This window comes from Vidua macroura, chromosome 10 (assembly GCF_024509145.1).
Source record: "Vidua macroura isolate BioBank_ID:100142 chromosome 10, ASM2450914v1, whole genome shotgun sequence".
Classification (NCBI taxonomy): Eukaryota; Metazoa; Chordata; class Aves; order Passeriformes; family Viduidae; genus Vidua; species Vidua macroura.
In genome coordinates this window covers 19301699-19316835 of record NC_071580.1, presented here as the reverse complement: position 1 = coordinate 19316835, position 15137 = coordinate 19301699, and the positions used below count along the sequence as shown (strand labels likewise).

General features: G+C 44.1%; 2 protein-coding genes across 4 annotated transcripts in view; one reads left to right on the top strand and one right to left on the bottom strand.

Moving 5' to 3' along the window:
• The window catches only part of MYO7B (myosin VIIB), a 48227-nt gene that overhangs the window by 23277 nt on the left and 9813 nt on the right, over positions 1-15137 (top strand). For all 3 annotated transcript variants that reach the window (XM_053986639.1, XM_053986638.1, XM_053986640.1), the window contains exons 24-39: positions 261-428; positions 693-773; positions 1274-1401; positions 3471-3597; positions 4974-5093; positions 5980-6153; positions 6540-6767; positions 7212-7379; positions 7965-8082; positions 8176-8302; positions 9031-9200; positions 9879-10060; positions 10851-10978; positions 11510-11667; positions 12113-12266; positions 14161-14316. In XM_053986639.1, the coding sequence (XP_053842614.1) occupies positions 261-428; positions 693-773; positions 1274-1401; positions 3471-3597; positions 4974-5093; positions 5980-6153; positions 6540-6767; positions 7212-7379; positions 7965-8082; positions 8176-8302; positions 9031-9200; positions 9879-10060; positions 10851-10978; positions 11510-11667; positions 12113-12266; positions 14161-14316 (2387 nt within the window). The remainder of the gene's footprint in view (positions 1-260; positions 429-692; positions 774-1273; positions 1402-3470; positions 3598-4973; positions 5094-5979; positions 6154-6539; positions 6768-7211; positions 7380-7964; positions 8083-8175; positions 8303-9030; positions 9201-9878; positions 10061-10850; positions 10979-11509; positions 11668-12112; positions 12267-14160; positions 14317-15137) is intronic.
• LIMS2 (LIM zinc finger domain containing 2) overlaps positions 6722-15137 on the bottom strand; it is a 50913-nt gene continuing 42497 nt past the window's right edge. The window contains exon 11 of the mRNA XM_053986682.1: positions 6722-6789. The gene's annotated coding sequence lies outside the window, so the exon portion shown is untranslated. The remainder of the gene's footprint in view (positions 6790-15137) is intronic.

The window sequence follows — 15137 nt, the reverse complement described above, 5'->3', positions numbered from 1 at the left end:
GTGAGGGCTCAGCAATCATAGAGGAAATCTGACCTTCCCACCAGAGCTGTACCCTCTTCCTTTAGCAGGAAAGTGTTGTGTGTTGCTGTCTTGTTGTTTGGTATGAAACTAAACTCTTTGTGTAGGTAGCCAGAGGAAATGGGAATTTTAACAATTTGGACTGGGTAAAGGCAGAAAATGCCCTTAATCTAAACAGGCAGAAATGACATGGAGCCGTTGGTCCTGTTGGCACTGTCTGACTGTGCTTTCTGCTATTATAGGCTTCTCTAGCTGTGTGGGTGATCATCCTGAGGTTCATGGGGGACCTGCCAGAGCCAGCAATGTTTGCCAAGAGTGCCACCACCAAGAGCAGCTCCGTGATGACACAGATCTATGACACACTTGGCAGGAAAAACCAGGTCCAGTTGAGGAATGACAGCCCAAATATGGTGAGACAAGTAGGCTATATTTGTGTTTTCATTTGCTTTGCCTGGTTTCTGTGGTGTTCTACCAAGAGTGAGAAAAGCAAAGGAACTCTTTCATGCTACTGTACTTGAAATGCCACAAGTGCAAAAGTCCTGGCAGGACACTCAGCTCTTTCTGGCAGGAGAGGAAAAAACAAAAACATCTTCACTTGAGCATCTTTCTGTCCTTAATGAATCATTCTTGCTGTGCATTCAACTGATTTCCTATAATGGTAATGTGTATTGCAGAAAGAAGGCAGAAGGGATAACAAGATTTCTAAGGGGATTTCATCCCTGAAACTGAAACGGTCATCCAAGCTGACAGGGAAGGTAAGAGGTGGAAATAAATTGCTTCCCTTTCTTCTTGCCTGAAACCCTATCTTCACCTTCTGACAGATGTTATGTGAGCAACCTCCCAGCTGAGAACTTGTTTCCCTGCCAAACCAGGGCAGCCCTTTGTGGGATACCTGGTGCAGTGTTCTTTGGAAACGATCCCCATGTGCACTGATGTCATCTGTTCTGTAGCAGAGAACACAAGGAGAATTGTTGGCATTACAGAACAGCTTGCCCAGAGGCCTGAGCAGACTGAGAACCATGTGCTTAGGGCTGTACAGGACAGTACAAGAAAGTTCTCCTAGCCAGAGACAGTGCTGTAACAGCACATTTAATGAGTTACCTTTATAGGGAAGGGGGTAATATGGCCTGGTTCTCCTGCACTGAGCGGGAAGAGTTTTAGCCAGTAAGAGAAGGAATGTCTCTCATTTATGGGAGAGCTGCCTACTAAGAGGGGAGATTTCTAGAGCACTCTGGGGTTCTAATGTTTCTTTTAGGTGACAGAGCAGCTACGAAGTGGAGAAGAAGCTTTCCAAGAGGACATCTCGATCTCTCAGAGACCTATGTCCAACCTAGAAAAAGTACACTTCATTATTGGCAATGCAATTCTGCGTCCTGCCATCAGGTAGGAAATATGTACCTGTTGTATTGTGGTTTTATATCTCTGTAACAGTTCTGTAATGTTTTGCCCCTTCACCCCCCATTTTCTCCCAGTGGTTCCACCCTGAGCTTTCCTGCCTTTCCCCCAACGCCCATCTCCCTGAAAGTGCTCAGTCACTCCCCTGTCCCCTCCCTGGTACCCTGTCCATCACTCGGCTCCCCATCCCACTCTCCCAGAATCTTCCACTTTGGGCATCGAGTGAGTGGATGAGGGCCAGGGGTCCCTCCCTTAAACTTCCCCCATTGGTTTATGTGTCTGTCTGTCCTTCTGCCTTCCACTCCCCCAGATCCCCTCATTGGGTGGTGGGCATCCCTTCCCCCTTGTTACCGCCCCGGTATTTGAGCTGTTGTGAAAGCCTCGGGGGCACTTTTGGCTGTTGGATACAATGGCATTCGGAGCTTCTCGGAGCGTGGATTAAACCTGAGACTTTTTCCCCGGCCTTGAGTTGACTCCCTCATTACCTCTTTGGATACCTCTCCTCCATACAAGGCAGACAGCGAAGCGCTCTGTCTTAGCCACTCCCCGAATCTCCTCGAGACACAAGGGAGTGTCCCCCGCTGCTGACCGTGCCTTGGCCGGGCAGGCGAAGCCAGGGAGCTTCAGAGTAGGCACGGCGGCATGTACCCCCTTCCTAGGGCCAGGTGCTCATTGCAAGGAAATCCAGCATCCTTTTTCTGCAGTCCTGGAGAATGACTCCCTTACTGCCTTTTCTGGTATTTTCATGTTGCAGTTTAGGCCAGCTGCCTCCCTGTATAGCTTTCTGAATACCCCACAGGTATGGAAAGGGGCAGAGCTCAGGGCTGTGACTCAATAGCACTTGAAGGTGGAGCACTGCCCTAGAATGAGGGAGAAGAGTCACTCAGAAGAAATATGGAGTTAATGTATACTAGGTGGATGAAAGGTTTCCCTATAGCCTCTTTTTGAGCACTCAAGCAATGTCCCCGCATCGGAGACGGTCAAAGGTTTGGATTGCTGAGTGTATCAGACACTGAGGAGAAATCCTGACCATAAGCAGTGTGAGGCTGGATCTGAGGCCAAGCATGGTGTGAGGACATGGCAGAAGCTCATTGATTCTGACCTGACCTCATGAATCTTCTCCTTTTTTTATCCTAAGCACTAGTCTTTAACAGAGCCCACAGACACAGGCCGTGCCTTGACCTCAGTCATGGGCTGCATTCCTCTATCCACAGTCAATTTGTTTCAGTCAAGACACTCCCTAAATCAAATGCTCAGCTGGCAAAAATTGCATTCAATCCATATATCATAATAGCCACAGGCTAAGTACCTATACCCTCAGTTTGTGTTTCATCAAATGTCCTATGAGGGAACAAAAAACTCATCCAACTTATGTTCTCTCACATCAGATTTGACAAATGTGTGTTCCAAGAGTCTAGAATAAATTAAGATTATTTTTTAATAGCAGTTTTATTTGTATGCAGATTTTTGCATCTGTTTTCCTTAGGTTCTTGATGCAGATAACTTGCATTTTCAGAAGCACTCCTTTCTCCATTTCTGTACAAGATACACCACAAGTTCATATATAAATATAAATAAAATATATAAATATGTAAATGTGTAAATATGTAGATATAAAATTAAGCGGGGTGTCCCCCATCCTTATCTCCAAATCCACCTACAAGCAGACAGACAAGAGCCATGAGCTAAACCCCACATGCTGTAGAGAGCTCAGATCAAGTTACACATCTAGACTCTTGGACAGAAATGCCATTTCACAGCTGGATGACCCAGCAGTTGTTTTTCCTGCACGGCCCCCTGCTTCTCACAGAAGTTAATTCAGCATGGGAATTCCACTTGAGTTAGAAGGGGTGGCAAAAGACCCTAAGCATACCTGGAGCCTTTTCCATAACAAAGCTACTCCCTGTGGTGCATTACAGGTGCTATCCTAGATGTTGTGGTTGAACCTAGCTCAGATCTACTTCATCATGCTGCAATCCTGCCAAGCTTGCAGTCGAAATGTAGCCAAGACAGTTCAGACAGTGAATTATCTGTTGCTCTCACATGTTTCTTTACAGAGATGAGATTTATTGCCAGATTTGCAAACAACTCACAGAAAACAGCAACAGGAGCAGCTATGCTCGTGGCTGGATCCTGCTGTCACTTTGCCTTGGCTGCTTTCCTCCTTCAGACACGTTTGTGAAGGTACACTGCTAACCTTTCTTACAGCAGCTCACACGCCTCAGCTGAGCTGGTGTCTTGTGTATTTTGATGTTTTGATGCTGATAGCCTCATAAAATGTTTGGCTTCCAGAGTAGCTAGTGCTGTGGTTTCAGCAGAAACTTTCTCATCTCATATGCTTATCTGAGAATTCAAATAAATTATTGCTGCATTCATATTTAATTTTTTTCATTACACATAATACAGTCTGGATTCTATTGTTCATCACAGCTCTTATTTTATATCTATAATCTGCAAGGGATCTGGCAAATTTTAGCCTCTCCAATTCTGCCTTTCCAGCCAAAGACAACCAAAAGATGTCTCCAGTTACAACCCTAGTGATTAAAAATATTCAGGAGCCCAGTATGAAATTACACCTTCAAGTTGTATCTGTCTTTACCCTATATCTCTATGCCCTAAAAAGTCCAAGAGATATTTCAACTTTTTAATTATTTATTAATTTCCAAGTTTAAATGGATGATAAATCCACTTCACCACAGGATAAAAACTCAACCTGTGTCTCCAACTGGACATCAGGCTTCCTCCTAGATCTGAGAGGCAAACAGGATCCGTGGATGTGCATGCAACTTCAGCCTTGCTTTACTAACACCCCAGTCCAAATAATCAATCTAATCATAAATGCTGCTAAATAGACACTACTTGGAACAAACCAATCACAAGCCATAGGCATATTTTGACACCAGTCTTCATCCAAAGACTTAGAACCATGCAGAATTAATGAAAGATATGACCATACCCTATGTCTAGGTATATTTTTAATCATTAAAATAACCAGATGAATGACCCATGCTTGCACTAAATACAAATACATAAATACAAGTCCATGTCATCCAAGAGCCATACAGACTCCAAAAGCTCAATTTATCCCATTCATCTCTTCAAATGTCCCATCTTAATAATGGACTTCAGTTGATATTGCCAGAGAACTTGGTAGAACTAAAAGTATCAATCCTCATTAGACCTAATCTGCCATAAATCCTCTTCCCAACTCTTCATTCGTACAGCATGTCCTAAGACTTCAGGCTCTTGGGTTGAAAACACTAACTCTTGCTCTAACCTAACCATAAGAACAAAGTCTCCACTACTCATGTAGTTAAACATGGTGGACAGACTGACAGAAATCTTCTCTCCCTTTGGACTGAAAGTTCTGAAGAATGAGTGAAAACTAAGTGTCTTAAGCCTCCTTTTTGAAGACATTAATTCCAACCCTAATCTTTAATATTTTCTGGTGAACTAAAAGCTAATGGATCACTCTAATCTAGTGTATCAGCTGCAGAAGGTTTTTAATATTTGCTGAGGATTAATGTTTCCTAACTCCTTCTCCTGCTCTGTGCACGTAGTACCTGTTGAATTTCATCCACCATGGCCCCACGGGCTACGCTCCATACTGTGCTGAGCGTCTGAGACGCACCTACAGCAACGGGGCCCGGACTGAACCTCCCAGCTGGCTGGAACTTCAGGTAGCAACTCCCTTTTGGCTTAATTATATTGAACTGGGACATTTTATACTGGTTTTTGTAAGTATACTACTTACTTTGTAGTTATACTACATTCACTAATCTGTAATAGCAGGCGTTCCTAAATCAAATCATGGAAAGCAATTGCACAAGGGGATTGAAGACCAGCTACCTTGGTCTGGGCAGTTTCTTGGATACACCTCTTCTGGCTATTCAGTTACCCTATATGCAGTAAAGTATGAAAGCAGCAGCAGATGATTTGCAGGAAGGTATCTCCATCCACTCAAGAACCACAGGCCAGAAACAACCTCCTGAGGAAAGCTCTTACTGTCACTTTTGGAAAGAACTCAGCAAAGCTTATGCTTTTAAAATTAGAGGAAGAAGGGAGTATGATGGTGCTATATTGTCCTCCACTTCCTTTAAATGTCACCCTAGTAATTAAATATCACAACCCCCCTCCCCTTCAAGTAAAGACCTCAGTTCAATTCCTCCCTAAATCTCAGGGACCCTATTGCTTAACACACATCTTCCTGGGCAGTGTACTTGCTGCAGGCCATCTCTCCACTGATGCACATAAGGCTGTTCCCAAAAGTCATCAGGACAAATGTGGCTCATGACAAGTCTATCAGTTGGCACTGTTATGTGATTATCAGCTTTCCTGAGCTGTGAGGTGGAGAAAACTTGAGTCCAGTGCTGCTCCAGGGATGTTATTTATATTTACGAATCACCACGCTTTGAAGAAACTGTGTGGGTGTTGGTGATTCACTTAAAGATTGTTGACCAGGTTGTACAGGGTGTGCAGCTCTTAGATCTAAAAGCTTACTTCATTCTTCAGAAGAAAGTAAGGTTTGTCCACAATTTTTTTCTCTCTATTAACTCTGACTTACAGGCAACAAAGCAGAAGAAACCCATTATGTTTAATGTCACCCTGATGAATGGCCAAAGCATCACTGTTCCTGCAGACTCTGCTTCCACTGCCAAAGAGATCTGTCAGTTCATAGCAGATAAAACCAAACTGAAGGATGTCTTTGGGTTTTCGCTCTACATTGCTGTGTTTGATAAGGTAAAGTGTAGAAAAACAGAATGAAAGCTCCCTTCTCTTTCCATGGAGTTGCTGCTGCCCAACCAGCCTCACTGAGGATTCCTGAATTCTGGCACACCCTCAACCCAGTCCTGCACTGAAACTAAATCAGTTCTGAATCCCAGATGGATCTCAAGGCCTGATAATCCTGTTGTGCCTTTCTGTTGGCTCATCACTCAGCAATTCTTGCTGCAGCCCTGTCAGGTTTCCTTTGCCACATAGCTGACTAGTAAAAATACATCCACTTATCACATACAACTCGCATACTCATCTGCTTACGTTTTTTGAGTTTTTTTGCAGTCAGGAGACCAGGAGCTTTGTGTTTATTGAGCAGGCAAGGCGGTAAATGCAGTGTCCCTTTGCGGCAGGTCTGGTCGCTGGGCGGGGGCCGGGACCACGTCCTGGACGCCATCTCTCAGTGCGAGCAGCTGGTGAAGGAGCGGGGCACACACGAACGCCACGCGCCCTGGCGCCTCTACTTCCGCAAGGAAATCTTCACCCCCTGGCACAACTCCCGGGAGGATCCTGTCAGCACTGATCTCATCTACCACCAAGTCATCCGGGGCGTTCGGTTTGGAGAGTACCGCTGTGAGAAGGTGAGTCTCCCGATTCATCCTCCTAAAGAGACAAAACTATATTAATGCTTCCCACATTAAAAAGCAGGAATATGAACTGAGTTTGTAGTGGATGTGAACAACCCTTCCCTTCTTAATGAACAATCCCTGTCCAGGTGATTGTGCCAGCTGTCACATTGCCAGTTCTAATTAATCCTTTCTCCTTCCCTGCAACTTCCAGTTCATGTGAGAGCTTAGAGGCATGTCCAAAGGGGTAAATTGGGTCGTACTTTAAAATATCTTTGCTAATAATCTCTCTGATGTTATGACTGTGTGACGTTCATCCCTCCTTATGCTGGGCGACTGTTAAGAGTTATGCAGTCAAAAATTGAAAAAACCCATTCCTAAATGGTTCAAAGGTTGAAAGAGGCTATCTAGCCTTTGTGACATCCTTCTAGGCCTCTTTTAATGGATTAATTGTTTCAGGAGGAAGATTTGGTGGAGATAGGTGCAAAATATTGTTATATCCAATTTGGAGATACCATCCACAATGAACTTGTACAGAAGGTGCTCAATGACTGTATCCCAGTAAAACAGCTGAAGTCCAAGCCCCTGGAAAAGTGGGTGAGCCTTGTAACCTATGCACATGCCAAGGTAAGAGGTTTGTCAGGCACTGCTGGGTAACCACTCTTGAGCACCAGCTTCTGCTTCTTTCACTATTTTAATTTATGAATAGTCTGTAGGGGAAGAAGGAAAACCAGCTCACTTTGTGGATCCCAAAGAGCTCATTAGGTCTGGGGGAGCAGAAAACCTTTGCACTCATGCTTCCATATGAAGAGCAAGGGGGAAGAATGAAAAAGTACATTTAAATCTCTGAATAGAGTAGCTTTTAAGGCTCTATTTTCCATCTGATGACCAAGTCAGGATGGGATGGCATGAAGTATCGGTTTTGATCTGGAAAGGGATTACCTGAATTCTTTCCATGGCATCCAAGGTGTGTTAGACTTTGAATAGGTCAGTGGAATTTTAGGGAAATTTGGAATCCAGATGCATGTGGGCACTGTTAGCTGCATGTGGGTCCCTGGAGACCGTTCCTGATTTACTTTCTCCAAGTTCCCTTGACACCAGTAACAGCAGAGGATTGTTGGGATCTCTGAGATCGGGCTTGTTCTTTATTGTCTGCAGATCATGCAAACCAGATTTTACTGAGAAAACCTTGGGTGTGTTTTTTTCCTGCAGGCCCCATACACACAAGACCATCTCTCCTCTCAGACTGTGAAGGAGCAACTTGTAGATTTTGCTCGCTTTCAGTGGCCTTTGCTTTTTTCCAGATTCTTTGAAGTCACTAAGTTTTCAGGTAATACCTGGCGCCTGGGAATAGAGGACAGATGTAAGATCAATAGGAGAAGACTTGTATAGCATTGATAAGGATTTTTTTCTGTATTTTCAGGACCCAGCTTGCCTAAGAACCACTTCATCATTGCTATAAATTGGAAAGGCATCTGCTTCTTGGATGAGTCAGAAAAGCGGCTCCTTGAGCTGACCTTCCCAGAGATAACTGGCATCCACACCAACAGGTGAGAGCCCCAGAAAGACAAGATCTGAAGATGGCATCTCTTCCATACTCAGAAAGGATATACCTTCTATGCCACCTCTGTAGATGATTTGATCTCTGTCTGGAAAGGTGGTTTAGCCTAGGTCCAGGAAAGAGAAAGGGAAAACTTCTGAGCAGCCTTGTAAAGGAAATACTGAAAGGACTGGATCCTTCCAGCTGGTGTAAAGTGATCCTATTCAGTCAGAAAGGTGTAAGGAAGCATAGGCAAGCATTGAGACAAGAATGGTCCAAATAACTGACACACTTAAGCCATTGTCTGTTGTGCATGCTGGGAGTTCACATATTTCTTGGGTGTCATGGACCAGAACAGGATCATTGAGAAAAGCAGTTAACTACTGCTTGCTCATGGCACACATCCTTACATCAGGTCACTCAGAGAACAGGGTCTTACATACACAAAAAAAGCCCCCTGTGAGGACTGCCAGAGATTTAATTAGTTGTCAAGTTACTCCAAAAGAAGGGTGTTCTTTTGTCTATATGGAAGCACTTCCATACAAAACATGGTGGAGTCCAGAGCAAAGCTGAACCTCTTCAGTCCTTCACACCTACCAGCTCATGGGAAGGCAAATTAGAACTACCAATATTCACTGTAAGGAAGTTACCTGAAAGGAGATATGGGTGCCTTGGCTGTGTTTACAGATCTGTAAGTTTTTCAGATGCTCTGGTAACAAATTGTTCAATAATACATAGGGCAGTGAAGTCATTCGGACAGAGTTGCACTCTCATCACACTTCGTGCCGAGGAGTTTGTTCTGACATCTGTAAACAGTGTTGTCATTGCTGAACTGGTGGTGATGTTCCTGGAAGGACTGAAGAAAAGATCACAATTTGCTGTGGCAATGCATGAGAAGAAATCTCAGGGTAAGTCTCATAACTCTTCTATAGGGTGTAGAAGAAATCATGAGAGAATCCACAGCACTTGTTTGAAGGTGCTCAAAGAGGAGAGGGAAAACTTCATCAAGAGTCCCTTTGCTCCTGGGGGATGCATCAGCACAGCAATGCCAAGCATAAGGCAATGGGATTCAGGACCTTTGCACACAAATAACCTTTCCTTCTTCCTTCTCCTTCTTCATGTATTTTATTTAGATAGTATAGTGTCCAGGAACCCAGTTTGGTTATCGTAGGAAGTTGGATGTGGGTGCTCTGGAAATACTTTGCAGAAGAATTTCACAGAGGCAGTAAACTGGAATTTCCTGTGGAATACAGGTGGTTTAAAATGTAAACATTAACTTCAGCTACTTACAACTACTGAGTTTCTTTCCATGCTTTGCTGCCAGTCTAGACACAAAGTCAGCATTCATGTGAATCAAATGGATTTCTGCCATTGCCCTCAGTGGATCAAAGTCAGGGTGTCAGAGGAAACAGAAGTGATTTCTCTGAAGTGTTACTGGAAAATTAGCCATATTTACACAAATCACTTTCTACTGCTAACTGAAGTCAGGCCTTCAAAATACAATTTCCTTGTCTTTTACATTGCAACCCCTTTACATTTTCTCAGACTGTCAAGCCTGAACAGTACCCCCTTATTCTGTTTTCCAGAAGATCCTGGCATCCTGTCATTCAAGAAGGGAGACTTGCTAATCTTCACCGAAGACAAAAGGCTGGATGCAGACTCTGGCTGGATCTGTGCCCAGAATGAAAGGACAGGCAAAACAGGGAATGTATTTTTGGAAGATATCTACATCATTCCTTCCCTCACAAAACCCTCTAGTCAAGTGCTGGTAAGGAACGCTAAGCACTCCATGTGAAAAGACTGGAAGAAGATAAAAATGTTAATATGGTTGAATTTATGACTGGAACATAATTGTCCCTCCAAAGTCAGATAAGTTCTATACCTCCCATTGAAACAAAGCATTTAATTCTGTCCTATCTGAAAGCAAAGCTAAACCTAGCCCAGACTCTAAGGAGAAGACTGCAGCTGCACAAAGGCAATGACTTAAAAAAAACCCCAAAATCCACTCTATTCACCATGGGAGATTTCAGTGCCTGCAACTAGTAGCAATTAACAGGTATGGGTGTGCAGTTGAATTTTCCTGTATTCACTCTGGGCTTGAGTGGTAATCACATAATGCCTCAAGAGAACCTCTGAGTGCATCTGGTAACTTAAGGAGAGTATGGTCTTTGAGGGAGCCAAGGTTTCTCATTAATGCTTTGCTAATAATTTTTGTCTTCAGTTATGAGGATTCAGTATATTGGACCCTGTGCTAACAGATAAAAAGCAGAAAAACTGGTGGCAAAACACACTAGAGAGAAGCAGATGCATTGTAAAACACGTGCTGTGCTTTGGATAATCACATACGTTTTCAAGTCCACTACTGTCATGTGTGTGTAAATTGCTTCTTGGAGTCAACCGTTCCCAGGTCTTTCTTGAGTCTCTGGAGATGCTGCTTTTGAGACAGGAGGTCTCGGGCAGCACACAGGGCTACCTGCACATATATGCTGAGTAATACCTGACAGTGCCTGCAGAGACCTGTCTTCATGTGACATCTCTGTGTGGCTGTGTTATTCCAGAGTTTGCTGATGATGTCTCCAGACCAGAGGAGGACAGCTTCACAGAACTCCTTCATGGAGGAACCTAATGAAGAGGATATCAAGGTGAAGCCTTACACCCTGGAGGAGTTCTCCTACGAACACTTCAGGTGAAGCTCTCTGTGTAGAGTATGCCCTAGAAAAGTTCTTGTTGATCAGTAATCCTTAAAGCCTATTATGTAATGGCATCTCCCGCTTCTGATTGTGTTTCTTCTTTTTGTTCCCTGTAATTGTGATTTTGGATACAGAGATTCTGGCCCATGGCCTATTGCATCTTAAGTCTGCAGAAATGCAAAGGGGAGGACTGACTGGGCTGACTTCTTCCAGCAGGCTCTATTCTTATTTCTCACCCTTTCTTCAGCACTTACCAACTAGTGAGGATATACATCATCTCAGGCTTCAGAAAGTAAGGGGAAAATTAATTTTCTAAAAACTCCTCTTTTTTTGCAAGCTTCCTACCTTCTGGATGTACAGGAAACTACATTTCCCTGCTCTTGTTGACCTACAGAATCAAAGGAGATCTGAGATCACTGTCTTGTGAAAGAACAGGTCTAGAGATATGACTTCATGATAATGACCTCCTTTGTTCATAGCAATACTGATCCAGTAATTTTGTATTGCTTCCACTTGTCTTCATTCAGGACTCCTGAAAAGGAATCCATCAGCAAAGCTGTACTCCAGAAATCCCGTGGGCACAGTCAACTATGGGCACATTCCAAGGAGCCTCTGAAACAGCCATTGCTGAAGAGAGCATGCACAGACCCTGATCTTCGGGATTTGGCCTGTCAGGCCTTCATTGATATCCTTTCTCTCCTTTCTTTGGCATCTGAGAATACTAAAGGGGAAGGAAGACTTAGCTAGGTCCACTGAGATACCTCAGCCACCTTATAGGGGATACATTTTCATAAAGATGGAGGGGATCAAATCTGTTTCCCTTGTCTACAGGGAAATGTTCCAATTTCCTCCCAGTACTCCACAGCTATGATGGCTCACTAAACTAATAATGTGGCTTTAGAGAGAGATTTACTGCATATGCCCAGAGAATGCAGCTACTAGCACAGTAAAAATCACAGCCAAGCAGTACTGCTGCAAAGGGGAAGGGGACAGACAGGGAACATGCTCTAGACCTTCCTCCCAGTTTTAGCCACTTAGACATCAACAAAGTCATTAGCGTGTTAGGATCTGGATGAAACCTCCCATTTGCCTTCCGAAACTTCTCCTTTTCTCCTTAACAGCATATTCACCCATCATGAAATTCATGGGAGACTACCCCTCAAAACAGGCACACTCCTCCGTGGAAGTCACTGACCAGATATTTGTGCCCGCTATTCAGGAGGAGGTCCTGAGGGATGAGATTTACTGTCAGATTATGAAACAACTGACTGAGAACAGAAACAGGTATTTAATTTACCTGGGTACAAACACCCTGCTCCTGCAGAGCCAGGCCTCAGGTGCAGGGGGCATCCTTGGCACTGCAGCAAGGAACCCTTGCTGCATTTGTGATGCAGTGGGGGCAGGAGGAAGGGTAAACAAATGTTGCAGTAACAGTTTCCCTTCCCCCTTTTGCCAGTGCTTACCTTTGTGGAGCGCTCAGGACCACTCCCTGGCAGGGAGAGGCCAGAGAGCACCATCAATCATCTCCCCTGAGCTGCCGCTTTGCTCCCATCAGCATTCCATGCTCATCTCCTTGTGGTGTGAGGCAGGCAAGGTGTCACTGAGGCTCTCCTGCTCCCGAAGCAGTCTGTACGGGAAATTTGGCACTACATAGTCCTTGCATCCCGTCTGTGACTGCCCTGACAACCCTCCATTTAAACTTCCCAACAGCAGCATTCCCCTCTCACAGAAACATAGTTCACACTGGATTTTTACCACCAGTGAATAAATACTTTTGAGTAGTTATATTAATTAGGTTACAAAACTGCCTTGCAGAACAGATTGGTTACAGAGGCACCTGACCACAAAGAAGTCTCTGAAAAGGGCTGGTGTTTTCTTCCCCACACACAAAATGACAATTTGATCTACATCCAGGAAAACTGAATTGCAAAAAGCAGCTTAAAATAATATTAATTATGAACAAAATAGTTTGTCCATTTCTGGATGCATTCTATTTATTTTCTTTCTTCTGTTCCACAAGTATTGCATGTAGTGGAACTTTCATCATGTGTGTCAGTGTTGAATGGTAAATTCCCTTGCAAGCAGTTAATCTTACAGGCTATTTAATGCATGATCTGTAACCATGGTGCCAGTGCCATGCCTGATGTGTTCCACCAATGTGAGCAGGATCACTGATGTGGAAAAAACAATGCTTGAAAAGTGGCTATTTGCATATACTTTCATTAGAACAGCCAGAGCAACAAATCTTTCATCCTTCCCAGGCTGCTGTGTTGTGGACCATGTCCTGCTTGCACACAGACACAAACACCACTCTATAGAGTATAAATGGGATTAAAATAGTCTGTCTTCATCTACAAAATTAGAACAGTAAGTGGGAATAAAGAAGCCAGAACCTCTTTATTCAGTGAAGTCTGATGCCCTTTCAGAGCCAGACATGCTGACTTTCCCAACCAAAACCACTTCACACCAGTGAGCATTTCAGAGCAATCCTTGGACACAGCTGAAGCGTGTTCTGCTCCTGGCTTTGAGGCAGAATGACTGACCACCTCAAGGCTGCAGAGCCTTTCTTAATGGTGAGGGCAAGGTGCCAGAAGAGCTTCAACTGTCAGATTTCACAGATGCAGAAGCTAGAAGAACTGGATTTCTGCCTGAAAAATAGAACCAGCTTGATCTGGAGCATTTAAGAACTGTATCTACCTCACTACATAATGCTATCAACATGTTCATTTTTCAGAACAGGAGTACATGTAAGTGCCAGTGCATGCAAAATGTTCATGCCCTGAGCAAAGCTGCCCAGTGCAGAGGGCAGGTGAATACATCCATTGAGAAACCACGATCTGAATACATGTGAGCTTGAACACCAAATCAACAGTGGCTTTCCAAGAGGATGGCACCAGGGTCACTGCTGCTAAGATGTCTGCTAAAGTGGAATTTATATTTATTCATGAGGTTTGCATCTGTCACAAGTATTTCTCATGCAGGACTCGGCACTGTCTTCACATGCAGACTGTGGTTGTTGCACAGCAAATGAATGCCAGAGCCTGGGTGAAGGCTCTGTTGATTTGCAGCTCTCTGCACAATGGGACCATGATGGGAGTGTATTTCTCTTCCCTGTAGCTGGTGTGTGGTCAGAGAATTATATGTGGCTGTAGCAGAATTGTTGACTTTGTGTTCCCAGGTACAGTGAGACCAAGGGCTGGCAGCTCCTCTGGCTCTGCACTGGCCTCTTCCCACCCAGCAAGTCACTGCTCAAACATGCCCAGAAGTTCATAGAGACACGTCAGAAAGAAACACTGGCCCCGGGGTGCCGTCGGAGGATTCAGACAGTAATGAGGTAAATAATCTGGCATATAACCAGCTCAAAGTGTTCAAATATCAGTGATCAGGTCCCAAAAAACACATGGGCTAAAATAGTGTGACTGTCACTTTCCTTTTCCTCTTTACATCTTGGTTTTTCAAGTGATCATTATTTTGAACTTTCTTTATGGACTTTAAACCATTGAAGAGAGAGGTCTATGTCACAGTTTCACTTTTTTATTTCAGTTAGCAGCATTTTAAAAAGTTCATCACCACACATAATCACTTGACTCCCAGAGCTGGGTATTTCAAACATCCTAAAGGGCATGCAGCTTGGAATGATGTCACTGATGATATCCTGACCTTACTTTTCTTTGGTGAGGCAGCATGTCCTTGTTGAAAGGATCAGTACAATCAATTCCCATTCTTTGAAAAAACCCAAATGAATAAAGCCCTGACTCTTACCTGGCTGCTCACAGCAAGGCATTTCTCCATCCACTTGGCATTACCCCAGGCTGAAGCAACAAGACCCCCAAAACACAAGTGCTTCCCGAGCTTCCAAATGAGTTGTCATTCTAAGGGACATGACACAACCAAAGAGAGGGGAAGGGCTAACAGGATTTCAGTAAGGCTCAACTGAACTGTAGGAGAAAGGTTTCCCTAGATTCCTCCAAGCACTGGAATAACCCAGCTTGCCCCTCTGAGAAGAAAGCTTTGGCATCAAGGTTGACTCCAGCCTTCTCCCTTTTGATGGTGCTGTGATTTACCACTTGCCTGCCACAGACCTCATCAGTAAAGAATTTGCCCATGATTTCTCCTTTCAGCTCCTGCATCTTCCCCTCTCCCTCGGGCTGGGCC